This window comes from Anomalospiza imberbis, assembly GCF_031753505.1.
Source record: "Anomalospiza imberbis isolate Cuckoo-Finch-1a 21T00152 chromosome W unlocalized genomic scaffold, ASM3175350v1 scaffold_67, whole genome shotgun sequence".
Taxonomy (NCBI): Eukaryota; Metazoa; Chordata; class Aves; order Passeriformes; family Viduidae; genus Anomalospiza; species Anomalospiza imberbis.
Genome location: NW_027099336.1, coordinates 439,839 through 455,614, shown reverse-complemented (window position 1 = coordinate 455,614; position 15,776 = coordinate 439,839). Strand labels below are relative to the sequence as shown.

The following is a 15,776-nucleotide window of genomic DNA, read 5'->3' as shown; positions in this document are numbered from 1 at the left end:
TTTCAATATTGTGTATGAATTGTTCTACATGTATTAAAAAGACACTGAAGCAACTGTATTGAGTGTTTTAATCTGATTGAACCAAGAATTGATAAGATCAAGAATTTTGTCAGTTCCAAAATATCTACATTCTTTTGTTGATCGGTATTAGAAAGCTAAATTAGATAGATAATGTGTCAATGTTTTTCTATTTAGGAATCAATAAGAATCAGATTAAACCAACCAATGTAAGAGGAACAAGTTAGTTCATATAAGCAAACATTTTTAAAATTATTTTTGTAAGAGGGCATTTTCACAGTTTCATTTACTGTACTAAATATGTCAACTGCAAGTGATTTGATTATTGGCAAAGACATTGAAAATCAAAACACTTCCTGATATCATTGGTAACTAAGATGAAAGAGATCACACTTTTTTCATTGTTAATTATAAAAAAATATGCAGTCCTGTGTGTTATAGAAGAAAAAGATGCATTTACTCCTGCAAATGTTGTTATTTTTTCATAACAGATGGAAAAACACATTAAACAGCAGCTCTGGTTATTCCATGCATCTTAATATTTATTAAGAGTATTTCATCAACCTAAAGTCTTTTCACATAGATAATGTGAAGATAGATGTTTAAAATTAGTGGCATTTCTTAAGCTGCAAAGATCTGGTGTTCTTGTAGCATCTGATTTTTATACATTTTGCAATCATTTTGAAAGATCTGTACAACTATTGCAATGAGGGGCCATAGATATGAGAGTACCATTTAAAAAAATACTGAAATATTCCTCATGAAAGTTGGCGATTATACACGAAACTTTGGGGGAGACTAAACAATGAGTGTTTTGGTTAATGGTGACTGTTGAGCAGCTTCTAAGAAACGCTGTACTGTGAGTTAAAATATATTCGGATAATAAGTAACACTGAAACTGTGGGTAAAAGGAGATGTATGGTTGCACCTGCTTGGGAAAGCTGTTGAAGAACTGTAGTTGAGACAAAATTCCTCTTATTTTTACCACCTACTTAAAATATCTTTCCCCTTCTCTCAATAGTACAGTGAGAGCTGTAGCTTTGCATGTCTTAAGTAGCCCCTGACCCAGCTACTTTTTGCTCCCCTCCTCAATCCTCCTGTGTGCATGGCCAGAAAATGCCATGCCAGTATTTACCCAAACAATGGATGGGGGGAAGGGAAGACTGAAATATCATATGCAAGTGAAGTAAGATCCTTTGTGTAACTGTGTTTGGGAGAGCCAAATTACCTTGAAGGTAATGTACTTGTAGTGTACTTGTAGTGTACTTGAAGGTAATGTACTCAGTGTACTTGTAGTGTGCAGCTTTTAATGTAAGGTATTTTTTATATTTTTTGACAAATGAGTGTACATACATAAAAGGGAGAAAATGTTATACTCACATTTAAAGCTTTAAAAGTTTCTATGACACATATTTGATCATGATCCAGTACACGTTGTATTGGTTGTGAGAGCTGTGGAACACATTCAGATAAAGAATTCCTTATGTTAATATAGTTTCCTGAACTCCTAAAATAACAAATCCATAAAGCATGATTAAGTGCTTGGGATGTAATGCTGAACCTGTGCATAATTTAAAATGTTTGTGGTGAATAGTCCTCATAAAAGACTTGATAATGCTATCAGAGGCATTTTGCCTCAAGTGTAACTCAGTGTACATGTATATTCAATACAAATTGTTTCAAGCTTCTTAAATATTCTGAAACAAACTAGTTGAACTATAGTGCAGTTTTCTTGAAATTGCATTGTTAATTCCAACCAAAATGCACTTTTGAAGCATGTAGAGACATTTCTTGTTGTTTTGTTTTTCTCACATTTTTGTTTTGTTTGATTTTAAGGCCAAACTGTTTTCAGATAGTAGTTCAGCACTTCAGTGAAGAGCATTGCATCTTTTACTTTGCAGGAGAAACTCAAGAACAAGTGCAGGTGAGACCTTTTGTTGATAAACATAATTTTAAAATCAATTTTTTGTTTTGTAGTGTTTCATGATATTATCCTTCTCTAATAGAAAGCAGGTGTACAATGTATGGTGGCTATGTCTACATTAGCAAATATTTCCATGCAATAGTAGCAGATCTGTAAGGGATATAGTTGGTGATGATAAGCCAGCACTTACATTAACTATGCTTTAGGGATTCTACTTTGGAGAAGTTCTAGTCTGGTCCCATGGACTGAACTTCCATTGGTTTCAATTAGATATTTCTGGAGAATATATTTTGGAGTAGTTCAGTGAAAAAAAAAAAAGTTCGCTTTCCAGCACTCTTCCAACTAATGAACCAGAGCATGGTAAGTGGGAGTTTTGCTTCAAGAGCGCATTCCTGATCAGAACTAAAATGCAAAGGAGGTATGCCCACCAATAAAAACCTGTCAAACCATTTACAGTTATTTGTCCTGTCTTAGGCCCTGATCTTGCACAAAATAAAGGGGTTTTTTTTGTGTTTTACATTGGTATCATTTAGTTATTAGCTCTCTTAACAGTTAATGTTTGCTGATTAAGAAATGTAGGAATGGAGTTTAATTCTCTAAAAGTCACTCACTAATAGGAGAGCATATGGAAGATGTGACAATGTTCTTATTCATCAAGTTGTTTTGGTATTCCAGAGCTCTGAAACAGACATTTTGTGTAAGAAGTCAAGCTATGCATTTGATTTTATTTAAGAATGTGTAGTAGGCAGAATATCCTGCCAGGACATGCAGAATATCCTGTCCTGTTTTCTGAACATTTGGTATAATCTGCTTTTGGTTTAGATTTGCTTAACACTTAAGATGTTCACTGCATTTATAGAGAATACTGGGATTTCTTTTATAAAATTATTCTGGTTCAGGTAAGTCAGATGTTTTACTGATGCTTATGTTCTCAGAAGTTACAGCTGTCTACTTTGTAACATTTCACAGAAGAATAGTTTTGTTGTCATACTAAGGAAAATTGTATGGTTTTCATATAATGTGGTAAATATCAAAGTAACTGTCCAATGGATTGCGTGTTGTCTGAGGTTTGTACAAACCATTATGTCAATGTAATGTAATGTAGTGTTAGCCTCATATACATGACGTGTTAGCCTCATGACATAGCTAGTGTCATTGTGCATACTATGGTGTACTGTTCATACTTGCTGCTGTAAACTGTAACGTTTAAGGGGATAGATTTTCCTGTTAAAAGGGAGAATAAAGATGACTGTATCTAGGAAGCATTTAGATTAATTTAGAGTGTTTAGTAAGTTCTATGGTTCTTGATTTGCTTTTTCTTATTTGAATAAGAAAGCAAGCTAATAAAAATTTGATGCATAGTTGACAGGTCTTTGTTTTGTGGAAGGTTTTGAAAGCTTAAACTTCACTCCCAAAGTGGTTTACTTGAGAATAGCTGCAATATTGAATGTAGCTGTATTTTAACAATTATTAAATTACACTTTGAGAGTAGCTAGCAAATCTTTGACCTACACCTTTATAAATGTTAGTCAAAGCCTAAATTTTGTGCTTCATGAGAATTTACAAAATTTGACGATGTGGGATGTGAAAACATGAGAAATGAGGCTATAGCATATCTTCCACCTTCCCAAGTATCTACTCTGCTTTATGCATTTGTGAGCAGAGAGAATGGGGGTGAAGGTTATACTTTTCAGTGTTTTTCTGTTAATGCTGCTTTGTTTTTTATTTGAAGCACACAGAGTAAATACAACTGCATATAAAAATAGAGGAGAGAATGATCAGAACAGTTTATCTGTTATTTTCTCAGAAGCAATCAAGTCTTGCTTCATTTTGTATACCAGTTTTTATTTAATTAATTATGACTAATCTGGAAAATTGATAAAGGTCACTGTATATCCATTAGTAATGCTTGATATTTCTAAAAGGAGAAACTCAAATTTGCAAATGTCTTTTTAGATTTACTGAGAAATATATGAATTTTGCTTTACTATTTAAAGTTTCATACTCTGAGTTGTATACAAGTTGGTTCTTTTTAAGCTAAAGAAACAACTTCAGATACTTTTTGATATGTCAGTTCTATTGCAAGATGTATCTGACTTTTTGTTACACTGTTTTGTGCCTTTATCTTTTAGGACTGGATGAAGGCTCTGCAGATGTTTTGCAGTTTAAGGAAAAATAGTCCAGGGACATCAAATAAACGTCTACGTCAGGTGAAGCTATATAGATACGAGGAGGGAGCGAGGGGGGGAAGAGGGGGAGAGGTTGCCTCCTTGCTACAAAATGATGATATATGTCAGACCTTTCCTTTCAACAATAGTAAATCCTGCATGTGCTTTCTTTTTCTTGGAGTTATACAGTACCTTTGTTAAACCAATGGGAATGACTTCCACTCTGTTATGATATCTATATACACAATGATCAAAATGGTGTTTAGGCAATTGGCAGATGTTTTGCTAGGTATTAATTTCTGATCACATTTAAGTAAAAGTGTCAGCAATTCAGCATTTGTATTGTCTTAACTCTTACAGTTCACCAGATTTGACAGACTTATGTCGCATGTAACCAAAATAATAGTATAACTAATATATTAATTTTTCAGTGACAAATACATGCTTAACTGTGATGATGGCATATATTCTTTTGGTTTCTTGAGAGTACTGTTGTGTCCAGAATTTCTTTCAGAGGTAGAGGACAGATAATCATAAATGACTACATAAGTGATAATTGAAGAATAATGAGAATCAAGAATCCTTGGTATCATTGAATGCTATGAATGTTGGAAGTAGCTGTTTTACCTGTCTATAGGAAAAGGAATAAATTTTATGGGTGAGGTTTTTTTAGGAAATGCAAAATTATTTTGTGGTCAACATTAAAGATGATTGAATACTTCTGAAAAAGTAAACTAAATTAGGTCAATTGATATATGAATGGCAGAAGAAATTTGGAGCCAAAAAAGCAAAGCACCTACAGAGTGATCATCTGAAATAATTCTGTATTTGCAAACACAAAGCAAATATTAGGCTGCATGAGGGAATAGTATAGAAGATAGATACTATTTCATATTTATGGTGTTCTCATTTAGGATACAGCTAGTTTTGATCATCTTATATCAAATGTACAAAGAAAATGAGAAAACTATAGGCTGGAATGAGTATAAGAATTTCCAGGTAAATAAGTGTGGGAAGTATTGAACTATTTAGAGAGGTGAAAACTATAAAAAGCATGAATGATCAAGGTAGATGAAGTGTATAAAGATCAAAAATCATACTTCCATGACTACCTTACAGACATTTTATCAGTTTCAGGGTTTCTCAAACTGTCCTTTGAAATTTTGGGTACTGAATATTTGCATTTAAATGAAATTTTGACCTGATTAAATATAATATTTCCTGTATTTGACTAAATTGACTTCAGTTGATATCTGTAGATATTTGATTAAGCTATGAATTGCATGCAATTCAGAAATTTGTAAAATAGTAGACTATTTAAAATGTATTTAATGTAAATGAGTTCAGAGGGTTCACTTGTCATGTTTTGGAAATTGAGTTTCCAAGTGCTCTTATTTTGAGAATCTGTGGTACAGACTAATATCTTCCTTATAACATGGAGAAAACAGTGTTGTGTGTTAAACAAAAGATTTTTATGTAATCTACTGGTTTTTAGAATAGCATAGAGTAGAATAGAATAGAATAGAATAGAATAGAATAGAATATTTCAGTTGAAAGGCACCTACAAAAATCACCTAGTCCAACACCCTGATCAGTTCAGGACTGACCAAAAGTTAAAGCATAGTATTAAGTAAGGGCATCATCCAAGTACCTCTTAAACACTGATGGGTTTGGGACATCAACCACCTCTCTGGGAAAAGCCTGTTCCACTGTTTGACCACACTCTGGGTAAAGAAATGCTTCCTAATGTCATCTAAACCTCCCCTGGTGCAGCTTTGAACCATTCCCACACATCCTGTCAGTGGATCCCAGGGAGAAGAGCTCAGCACCTCCCTCTCCACTTCCCCTCCTCAGGAAACTGTAGAGAGCAATGAGGTCACCCCTCAGCCTCCTTTTCTCCAAACAAACAAACCCAGTGTCCTCAGTTGCTCCTCATAGGACATTCATTCCAACTCCTTCACCAGCTTTGTTGCCCCTCTCTAGATGCATTCAAGGACCTTCACATCCTTATTAAATGGTGGGGCCCAGAACTGCACACAATACTTAAGGTGAGGCTGCTCCAATGCTAAATACAGCAGGATAATCATCCCTTTTGACTGGTCTGTTATGCTGTGCTTGATGCACCTCAGATGCACCCCAGGATGTGGTTTGCTCTCTTGGCTGCCAGGGCTCACTGCTGACTCAAATTAAGCCTAATGTGTTAGGAAAGCATGAAATGCAGCATTGTGTTTGGATTTGTCCATGGTTCTTACTTAAGATATGAGTCTTTAGCTTCAGCAGAATTTTCTATGCATAGAAAAAGTTAGTAATTGCAAATCTTATTGTGATGGTTTTTAAATAAAAAATGAGGTAAAGCTATGGTGCTGGAGGTTTATTTTCAAGTTGTTGCTCTTACTTTGTCCCTGGTGCCTCTTAAAATCTACTTTCATTATTCCTCTTATTCCTTTTCCCTTCTCTTTCTATTAGGAAGTTATATTTTTTATTTAATATTTATTCCTTAACATTAAGCCTCAACATGGGGGGGGGGGGGGGAGAATTCCATTCTTTCTTAAATAAATAAATAAAGTTTGTGTATTTTCTTTAGGTCCGCAGTCTTATCTTGCATGTGGAAGAAGCTCATACACTCCCAGTAAAACATTTTACTAATCCATATTGTAACATCTACCTGAACAGTATCCAGGTAGCAAAAACACATATCAGGGAAGGTCAGAACCCTGTATGGTCAGAAGAATTTGTCTTTGAGTAAGTCAATCTTATTGAATTACTGAATTTCACTTGAAAGTTGCATTGCATTTAAGATTCTTTGCACTGTACTGTTTTGTATCTGCTTTTTAAAAGTACTGTATGCATGGTTATATGGGATCCACAAATGCATCAATAGATTTTTATGTATGAATTTAAGTATCTTTGGCTGGTCGTCATAACCTAGGATTGAAATAGCTTTAGAATAAATTTAAATGTTGGCCAAATGTAGTATTGATTGGGGCTTTTTGTCTTTTTCCCCAGTGATCTTTCATCTGATATTAATAGATTTGAGATAAGTCTTAGTAACAAAACAAAGAAAAGTAAAGATCCAGATATATGTAAGTATTTTTATGTAAAGGATGCATATATACTTTAACAATGGATAGAGTTTGCATTGCTCTTGTCAAACATTGTCACAAGACAATTAAGTACATTCTGTGACTATCATACAGCTGTATTGGTATGTTTTAGATGTCTGTTACTGATTTTACATTAATGTTTTTACAGTAAGAACCTGCATGTTTTTTAGTAGTAAAATGCACAGTAGTCCAATACTATATATCTGATGGCTTTTCTAGCTCTATTCCCGTATACCTATTGTGTTATACTGTGACCATGTTTACAAAAAAAAAAAAAAAAGAGGAGCTGTCAGAATTAATCTCCTTCATAAAATGTTAAGTTTCATTAAGTTAATGTCTTTAATTTTTTTAAGCTCAACTGTGTAAAATTACTTTTGTCCTTCTCAGGATTTTTTTGTTGCTTCCAGTGAGAAAGAGGGAGAAACAGTAGTACTTTCCCCACTTGAAAATAAATTAAACTCCAATTTGACAGTCTGTAGAACAAAACTTTCCTCAGTCCTTGTAGCATCTTGTTCTTCCCCCCATTCTATCTCATCTGTGTTCCCAAGATTGTACTTTCCTCCTGTTATTTACTCAGCTTCTTCAGCTGTTTTGTTTCTATTTTACTATTCCAGAAAACTACTGAAAAGACTGTAAGACTTATCAGCTTTCAAAAAACAAAACTAAACAAAAAACTCCAAACCCAACCCACCAAAATGAACCCTCCCCAAAAAACCCACACTTGAATTCTGAGCCACACAATGTGATTTTTTTGGCTTTCAAGGTATTTTGTTTCCCACCATAATTGTCTTGTAACTTCATCCCTTTGCCTTCTCTCTGTTGCCTGCAGAACAGACACCCTCTCACCCAACAGTTGTTCCAAGTACGTTTTTGTTGTGTTCCGACCTGTCCCAAAGCCTAGCACAATACTGATAATCTGTTGCTGTTGGTTTTGATGTGCATGGTATTGTGTTACTGGCCTGTTATATTTGCCTCCATGTCAATTTATTTATATTTTTTTCCTCTCAGAGAAGAGATTTGTAGGGAAACTTTGACGAAAGTAGAATAATTACTGTGAAGACAGAATGCTCTTGCCAAACCTAATTCAATTTCAAAACTGTTGCTTTTTCCTTTAACTACAAAATTTTCTGCATAGCAAAAGGAAAAAAGATGTATTTCATTTGACAGACAAAAGGACTTTCTGATTGCAGTTGTGACCTTGTTATTGCATGGTTCTATGCATTTGAGCTAGAAAATTCTTTATCTTGGCCAAAGCTTTGGTTAGTAAAAGACCCTTTCAAAGGAAAATTCATGAATGGGATACTTCAGTAACTTCTTTTAAAGTGTTTTTGTAGTTTCCTTCTCTTTGTCCAGATGAAGGAGATTGTGCTACTTTTAAATGTATCCAACTGGTGGAAGGTTATAGATTTTTTTCTTACCTAGGTCAAGAGGATTGGCAATGTTTTTTGATTGTGGTTAGGTAGACTCGTAGAGCATAACCTAACAGTCCTATCATTTTGGGATAAGAATTAGACCATATAAACTTGAATTAACAAGCATATCTGCCTACATCCCCATCCCTATTAAATATTTGAAGTATATGGGGAGAAAAACTGAGCTAAAAGAGACCATATCCAACTTGTCTTCATGCAATGTTGCCTAAACCTCCAAAAGCAAGAAAAGGGGTCAATTACCTTTCTGAACATTTCTCCTTTGTAGCCACAGTTTTTAAAAGTGGATTGCTCTGAAACAGGAGTAATGTCAGAGCTATATTTTTTCAATATTTGTGGTGAGTTGACCTTGTCTGGCTGCCAGGTGCCCACCAAGCAGCTCTCTCACTCCCCCTTCTCGGGGGGACAGGAGGAGAAAGGATAAGGTGAAAAAACTCATGGGTCAAGATAAAGGCAGTTTAACAAAGAAAAGGAAAGGCTGCACATGGGAACAAAGGAAAAAAATATTCTCTACTTCTATCAACAAGTGATGTCCAGAAACTTGCTAGGAAGTAGGGCCTCAGTATGCGTAGTGGTTGCTTTGGAAGACAAATGCCTTAATAATGAATGCCCCCCATCTCCTTGTTTTTAGCTTAGTATTCTTCTTAGTATTGCTGACCACAACACCATGTATTATGGGATATCCCTTTGGTCAGGTTGGGTCAGTTGTCCTGTCTATGTCATAGAATCATAGAATGGCTTGGCTTGGGACTTTAAAGATGATCTAGTTCCAACCTGTTGCCATGGGCAGGGGCACCTTCCACTAGACCAGGTTGCTCCAAGCCCCATCCAACCTGTCCTTGAACACTTGCAGGGATGGAGCAGCCACAGCTTGTCTGGGCAACCTGTTCCAGTGCCTCACCACCCTGAGAGTAAATAATTTTTTCCCAATATGTAATCCAAACCCATTCTCAGTTTAAAGCTATTACCCCTTGTCGTATCACTACAATACTTGATAAAGTCCCTCCTCATTGAAATGAACAGGGGTAATGCCTTTATTAATATTCAGCATAGCCGAAAGGGAAGGGAGTATGCAGAGTCTGTTGATGAAGTCCAGAACAACAGCTGTCCCCTTTCCTTCCCTTGTGGCAGCTTCCAGAAGTTCTGTCTTCCCGTCTCCACTTCCCACAGCCTAGTCTAGTCTAGTCTTTTTTAGGTGATGGTGGCAGGCAAAAGTTGATCAGGGGATGTGTTTCCCTCTTCCTCAGCTAGGGCATTTGTCTAGCCCCCTCTACTGTGTTTAGTTCTTTATTTAGGGGTGTCTTTATCCCCTAAAAACATTCCCATGATCCCAAGGTTTTTTTTTAATTTGCATTTTAGTCCCAGAATGTTGGAGTGGGTGGGGGAGGCAGGTTATCTTCAGGTAGTTTAGAGAAAACAAACGGAGCAATTAGCTAATTAACATTTCAATATCGGTACTCAGCTAGAGTTAGTAGTTGTTTCAGTGTTGCCATGGGAACTAGGAAGGCCCTGCGTGGGAGTATCAGAAACTTTATGGATTACACTCATTATTCCTGTGGGCTCCCTTAAAGTACTGGAAGGCTGCTATAAGGTCTTTCCACAGTTTTCTCTATGTTAAGCAACCCCAGCTCTCTCAACCTTTCCTCATAGAGGAGCTGCTCCAGCCCCCTGATCATCTTGGTGGCCCTCCTCTGGACCCACTCAAGCAGGTTCACTTCCTTCTTATGCTTGGGGCCCCAGAGCTGAACACAGTATTCTATGCAGAGTCTTATGAAAGCAGAGTAGAGTGGAAGAATGACCTCCCTGACCTGCTGCCCACGCTGCTTTCAGTGCAGCCCAGGATGCAGTTGGCTTTCTGGGCTGCAAGCGCACATTGCCTTTGTCTCTCCTTTCAGCCAGTTTGTATTTGCAGTAGTGCCATAGCTTGGTTTTGAAGTAATTTGAGAATATGCAGCTAGAGGACAAAAAAAGTCACTCTGATACACATGTATCACTTCTGTGGCACTGGGAAATAAGCCTACTATGGCAGGTTATATACTTGGCTCTTTCCCTTTCATATTCTTCATTAAATATGTACTAAAAGTATTAAGTAGTGTATGTAAGCACTCTTGCATTGACATGGGTGGACTTTAAACAAGGGGGTGAAACTATGGAGCCTATCAAGTACTTGTTAATGGTAGTAACAACATATTTTCTACCAACAGGAGGTACCAAAAATAAGATGTTGGCAGGCCCTTCTTTGAAGAACTTAGTGTAAGAGTTTCAAGTCCTTAACAGCTCCTCACTGCCTTGTAAATGGATTGTGCTAACACATGAGTAAGCTGTGGGTGGGAAAGCCAGCATTTAATGTCCATTACTGAGCAATTTATTCTTTGTCAACATTTAGATAAGCTTTTATTCTGAATTAGTAAGTGGTTTTAGGGGGTTTGGTTGGTTCTTGTTGGGTTCAACAAAGGCTTCACTGTAAACTTAAGTTCATTTCCATTCTAAAAAATCCATAAGTTTTAACCACTTTGTTTGATTTCCAGACTATAAGTATTAATCATCAATATATAAACTTGTTACTAAATATTAATCCCTAAGCTTAATTTGCAAACAAACTGTTAAGAAAGCTCAGTTTTGCCTTTTATTTTTACTAATGTTCATCGCGTTAAACATTCTTGGTTCAGGGTTGTATACAGTTTTTGACTGTGCTTGCAAAGAATGGATCAACTTTTGGGGGTTTTTCTGTATATTTGTTATTCTATCATAATGTGCTAGACTGCAAAGTTTAAACATCCTTAAATCCAACTAATGGCAGTCTCGAACATAGCGTAATAGTTCAATATACTTTTCTAAGTAGCAGAAAGTGTTTCTTAAAGTTTTTGAATATAAATTATAGCAAGTATTCTACAGTCCATATGTTGATGTTTCTGTTTCAATCTTTTAAGATCAAAATAAGATTATAATATTTATATTATCACTAGAAAGTGCTACTGTATAACCATGGGGAAAATTAAATCATCAGTGTCAGGAAAATTAATCCACAAACATCAGAGGTTTATGTCCAAAAAAGAGACAGAGGAGTCCTGTAACTTTATTCGAATAAAGGGAGAGGTCATGGGTATTTCCCATGGGGTCTCTCGAATTTTTGGAGGATGCAGCCTCCTTTTTATCCTAATTTCCCAACAGCATTTCCCTCTCTTTCCCCATTGGCTGAGGTACTTGAGAGGTACAGACTTTCCAAAATGCCTATTACCTATGATCCCCTTCTAATGTATCCCCCTCTTTTTTTTTCTTTTCCTTGTGCCACTCAGTGGAATTCCTATGGAATTTATGGTTCTTCCCATTGTTTCTTTCTTCTCTCAGAATCCAGTTTTATTTATCAGCAGACCTACAGTTTGTTTGTAAAGACAAATCTTTCTCATTCTATTTATCAATCAGTGGAATCCTTCCCATTGTTTCTTTTATCTCTCAGTATCTAGTTTTATCTACTAGCAGACCCACAGTTTGTAAAGACAAATCCCTCATTCCTTTCAATGGTCATTCTGAATCCTGCATCTCATTGTTCCCGTCAATGAGATACATGCCTTATATGCACAAGCAAAACAATAAGAAAACAGGTTGCTCAGTTGAGGGTGTGAGAGTTTTGCTCAGAAGAAATATTTTGGGAAGTTAATTGATTATCTGGTGTAAAGACAGTCCAGTCCGCACTTGTGATAAGTAGCAGATGATGACGAATTGGTATATCCACTACCTGACTGACTTAAATGTCTTACCTTATCAATTCATCAACTTCAAAGAATATGAGATATTAAATCTTTATTAGAAATATTATGTAATTCTGTTCCATTATCTGATTGTGCAAATGATGACCCAACATAATGCAGAATTGGGGCAGTAGAAAGTCTGCTAGAACTGTTCAAAGGTTTTGCAGAAAAGTGAAAAAGAAGTGTGTGATAGTGTTTTTGATTGTTTTGATTTTTGGGGGGATGATTGGGTGTTTTTTTGTTTGGGGAGTTGTTTTGTTTAAATGTGAGGGACTTGATTTAAAGTAGATTTCATCAAGAGATGCAGAAAAAAAGTGTTTGTTTAGAAGTTCCAGACAGTCTGTTCAGGAGTGCATGTGCTTAATTTGGAATGGACTACTGCAGCTTACTAGTCGGCTGTCAGATCAGACTTTCAATTATGGTTGAATAGGCTGGTGCAGGTCATTACTTAGTAATTTTAAGGTACCAACACCACCAAAAAAAGTGAATTAATGTTTTTATCATATGTAGTTGACTTGTCATTATTTGGGCAGTAACCTGTCTGGGAAGGACTTCTTATATGTTTTGCATAAAATGCTGCAGCCTTAAACTTGAGAGTTTCAAAGTATTGAAGAAATACATTTGACAACATTTGGGAAAGATGTAGTAAAGCTAAAAATAAAGACTAAAAATGGTAACAAAATGGTTCAAGAGCAGACCTGATAGAGGTATGAGCCCAGGGCTTCAAAAGAGGACAGTGAATTCTAATCATTTTACCTGTTTTAATTTTTTTATTGCTGCCTAGGTTTGCTAGGTAGCTGAGGGAGCAGAGGGGCTTTTTCCCCTATTTGGCCATTAAAAAGAAAACTTTTTTTATATCTCAGGGTATGCATTATTTACAGCATGCTTTATATTTCAACTTCAGTTTTCAGGAGTCTGTTAAACCATCTAAGAGATAATCTGATGACACAAATTTTGATCATTTTTATTAATACTCTTTTGCTGAAGCAAGGTGACGTGCTGAAAAAAATATTTTTTAAATTCAATGCTAGCACTGTTTTGCTGGAGATAACCTATTTAACAATGCTTTTTTCTTAAAGTGTTTATGCGTTGCCAATTAAGCCGATTACAGAAAGGACATGCAACAGACGAGTGGTTTCAACTCAGTTCCCATATACCACTGAAAGGTATTGAGCCAGGATCTTTGCGTGTTCGAGTACGATATTCTATGGAGAAGATCATGCCAGAAGAGGAGTACAGTGAGTTTAAAGAGGTATTAAGGTTTTTTTCCTCATTTTTTCTGTCAAAATCAGTTTCTTTGTTGTTTGAGAGAAATTTCAGTAACACTTACAGATGTTGCTAAGTTGTATTTGTGGCGACTCTTATTTTAGCACAAATTTCTGAACATTGTTTTGGTTTTCTTTCAGCTCATACTCCAGAAAGAGATGCATGTAGTCTATGCTTTATCACATGTTTGTGGCCAGGATAGAACACTGTTGGCTGGCATTTTATTGAAGATATTTCTTCATGAAAAGCTTGAGTCACTATTGTTACGTACACTAAATGACAGGGAAATAAGCATGGAAGGTACTGTACTAATTACACTAACATTAGCTGAAACTCTGGGGAGGGAATGACTCCTATGTCTTCATTTCTGTCTCCTCTCTTTATTGCATCATATATCAAACTGTGAACACACCTTATTTTTCCCCTCTGCTTTATGTTGTCTCATTTTCCCAACTTTATACTTTATTTTTTTCAGATGAAGCTACTACTTTGTTTCGTGCCACCACTTTAGCAAGTACACTTATGGAGCAATATATGAAAGCCACAGCAATACGTTTTGTTCATCATGCACTGAAAGACAGTATATTAAAGATAATGGAGAGCAAGCAGTCCTGTGAGGTGATAACTTGAACTATGTTTTTTAAATTTTGATTTATTGAAATGCTGATCTACTGGTTATTTGCTTTAGAAGCATTTATTAATCCTTCAGAAATAATTTCAGTACTGGAACTGAACTGATTATGAGGTTTTTTTTCTAAATGTGAGTTTGGACAATGTTCATAGCATCACTTTTAAATAAGCTTTTAAACTCAAATTTCTTTAAATTATGTATTTATTCTTTAGCAGTTGTATGTTCTGTTGCAGCAGTTACTAAATGGCCTACCTTAAATAACTTTATTGAAGCTTCAGATATGCTAGAAGTCAATGTCTGAAATAAGTTTAATTTTTAAACTCCCCTTACATTAACTGCTTGTGTTAGATCCTACCTTTATTTCTAAAACAACTCTCCTAACTTCTGTTTCACTTCAATTATGGAAAGGGGAGGGCTGTGTCCTCAGAATACTGGATTAAAAGATGATAATATACATAGTTAGAAAAAGGTGTGTACTTGTGGATAGTGTTAAATGTGCTGTTAAAAGCATAGTGCACTATAACTTAAAAACTTTGCTTTTTCACATTAGTTTTCTGGCTAGCCCTTGAAACAGATTTGTAAGTTCTGTACAAGATTTGTACAGCAGTAGAATATTTAATTTATTTTGAAATAGTATTCAGTGTGTAATATTATCAAATTATATATGTAGTTCTATTCAAGAGACAAAACTTATGTCTTTTTTCCCTTTTGGTTTTAGTTAAATCCTTCGAAGTTAGAAAAAAATGAAGATGTAAACACTAATTTGGCACATCTACTCAGTATACTTTCGGAATTGGTGGAGAAAATATTCATGGCTGCAGAGATACTGCCTCCGTAAGTTTGCACTATTGTGTTCAAATTTGTACTTGCAAGTTCCTGATTGTTGTTTACATTACAACATAAAAATGGTGTTTTATTGGTTTATCTTATACTAATCAGTACTAAGACTAAATTCTTTAGGGCTGTGTCACGGTTTGACACTGGCACAATGCCAGCGCCCCCATGAAATTACACCTTCCCAAATAAGTGCTGTGAGATGTGATCAGGAACAGAGCAGAGCAGGCCCAAACTTAATAACAAAGGGAAACAACTTTATTAAACTACTACTACTATAAGGGACACACACACTAAATCCAGGATGAAGACCCTCCAAAACACTCCTCCTCCCCCCACCCAATTTCCAACAAAACCAGAGTGAGACACCACCCAGGATTCCTGATCAAGTTGCCACCCTTCAGATAATCAATACTCAGTCCATCAAGGGAGAGAGGAGTCTCTCTTGCACCACAGACTCCCCCCAGCAGATTGCTTATAGGGCTCCTTTAAGGATGCTTTGCCACAGACCAAAAGAGACAACAGTTCAGCTTCTCATCTTGGGACCACAGTCCCCCCCATTTCTTCCTCCCCTGGGGCCAAGGGTCTCAAGAACAGAGATCATCTTCTTCCTGAAGACAGAGGGCATCACCACACCCTCTTCAGCTTTCTC

The 15,776-nt window shown here is 36.0% G+C and overlaps 1 protein-coding gene across 1 annotated transcript in view; it reads left to right on the top strand.

Annotated features, from left to right (window-relative positions):
• The window catches only part of LOC137465617 (ras GTPase-activating protein 1-like), a 141,480-nt gene that overhangs the window by 74,590 nt on the left and 51,114 nt on the right, over nucleotides 1-15,776 (top strand). The window contains exons 12-19 of the mRNA XM_068177699.1: nucleotides 1,855-1,942; nucleotides 4,075-4,152; nucleotides 6,695-6,852; nucleotides 7,117-7,193; nucleotides 13,473-13,645; nucleotides 13,800-13,959; nucleotides 14,135-14,277; nucleotides 15,009-15,124. Of these exons, the coding sequence (XP_068033800.1) occupies nucleotides 1,855-1,942; nucleotides 4,075-4,152; nucleotides 6,695-6,852; nucleotides 7,117-7,193; nucleotides 13,473-13,645; nucleotides 13,800-13,959; nucleotides 14,135-14,277; nucleotides 15,009-15,124 (993 nt within the window). The remainder of the gene's footprint in view (nucleotides 1-1,854; nucleotides 1,943-4,074; nucleotides 4,153-6,694; nucleotides 6,853-7,116; nucleotides 7,194-13,472; nucleotides 13,646-13,799; nucleotides 13,960-14,134; nucleotides 14,278-15,008; nucleotides 15,125-15,776) is intronic.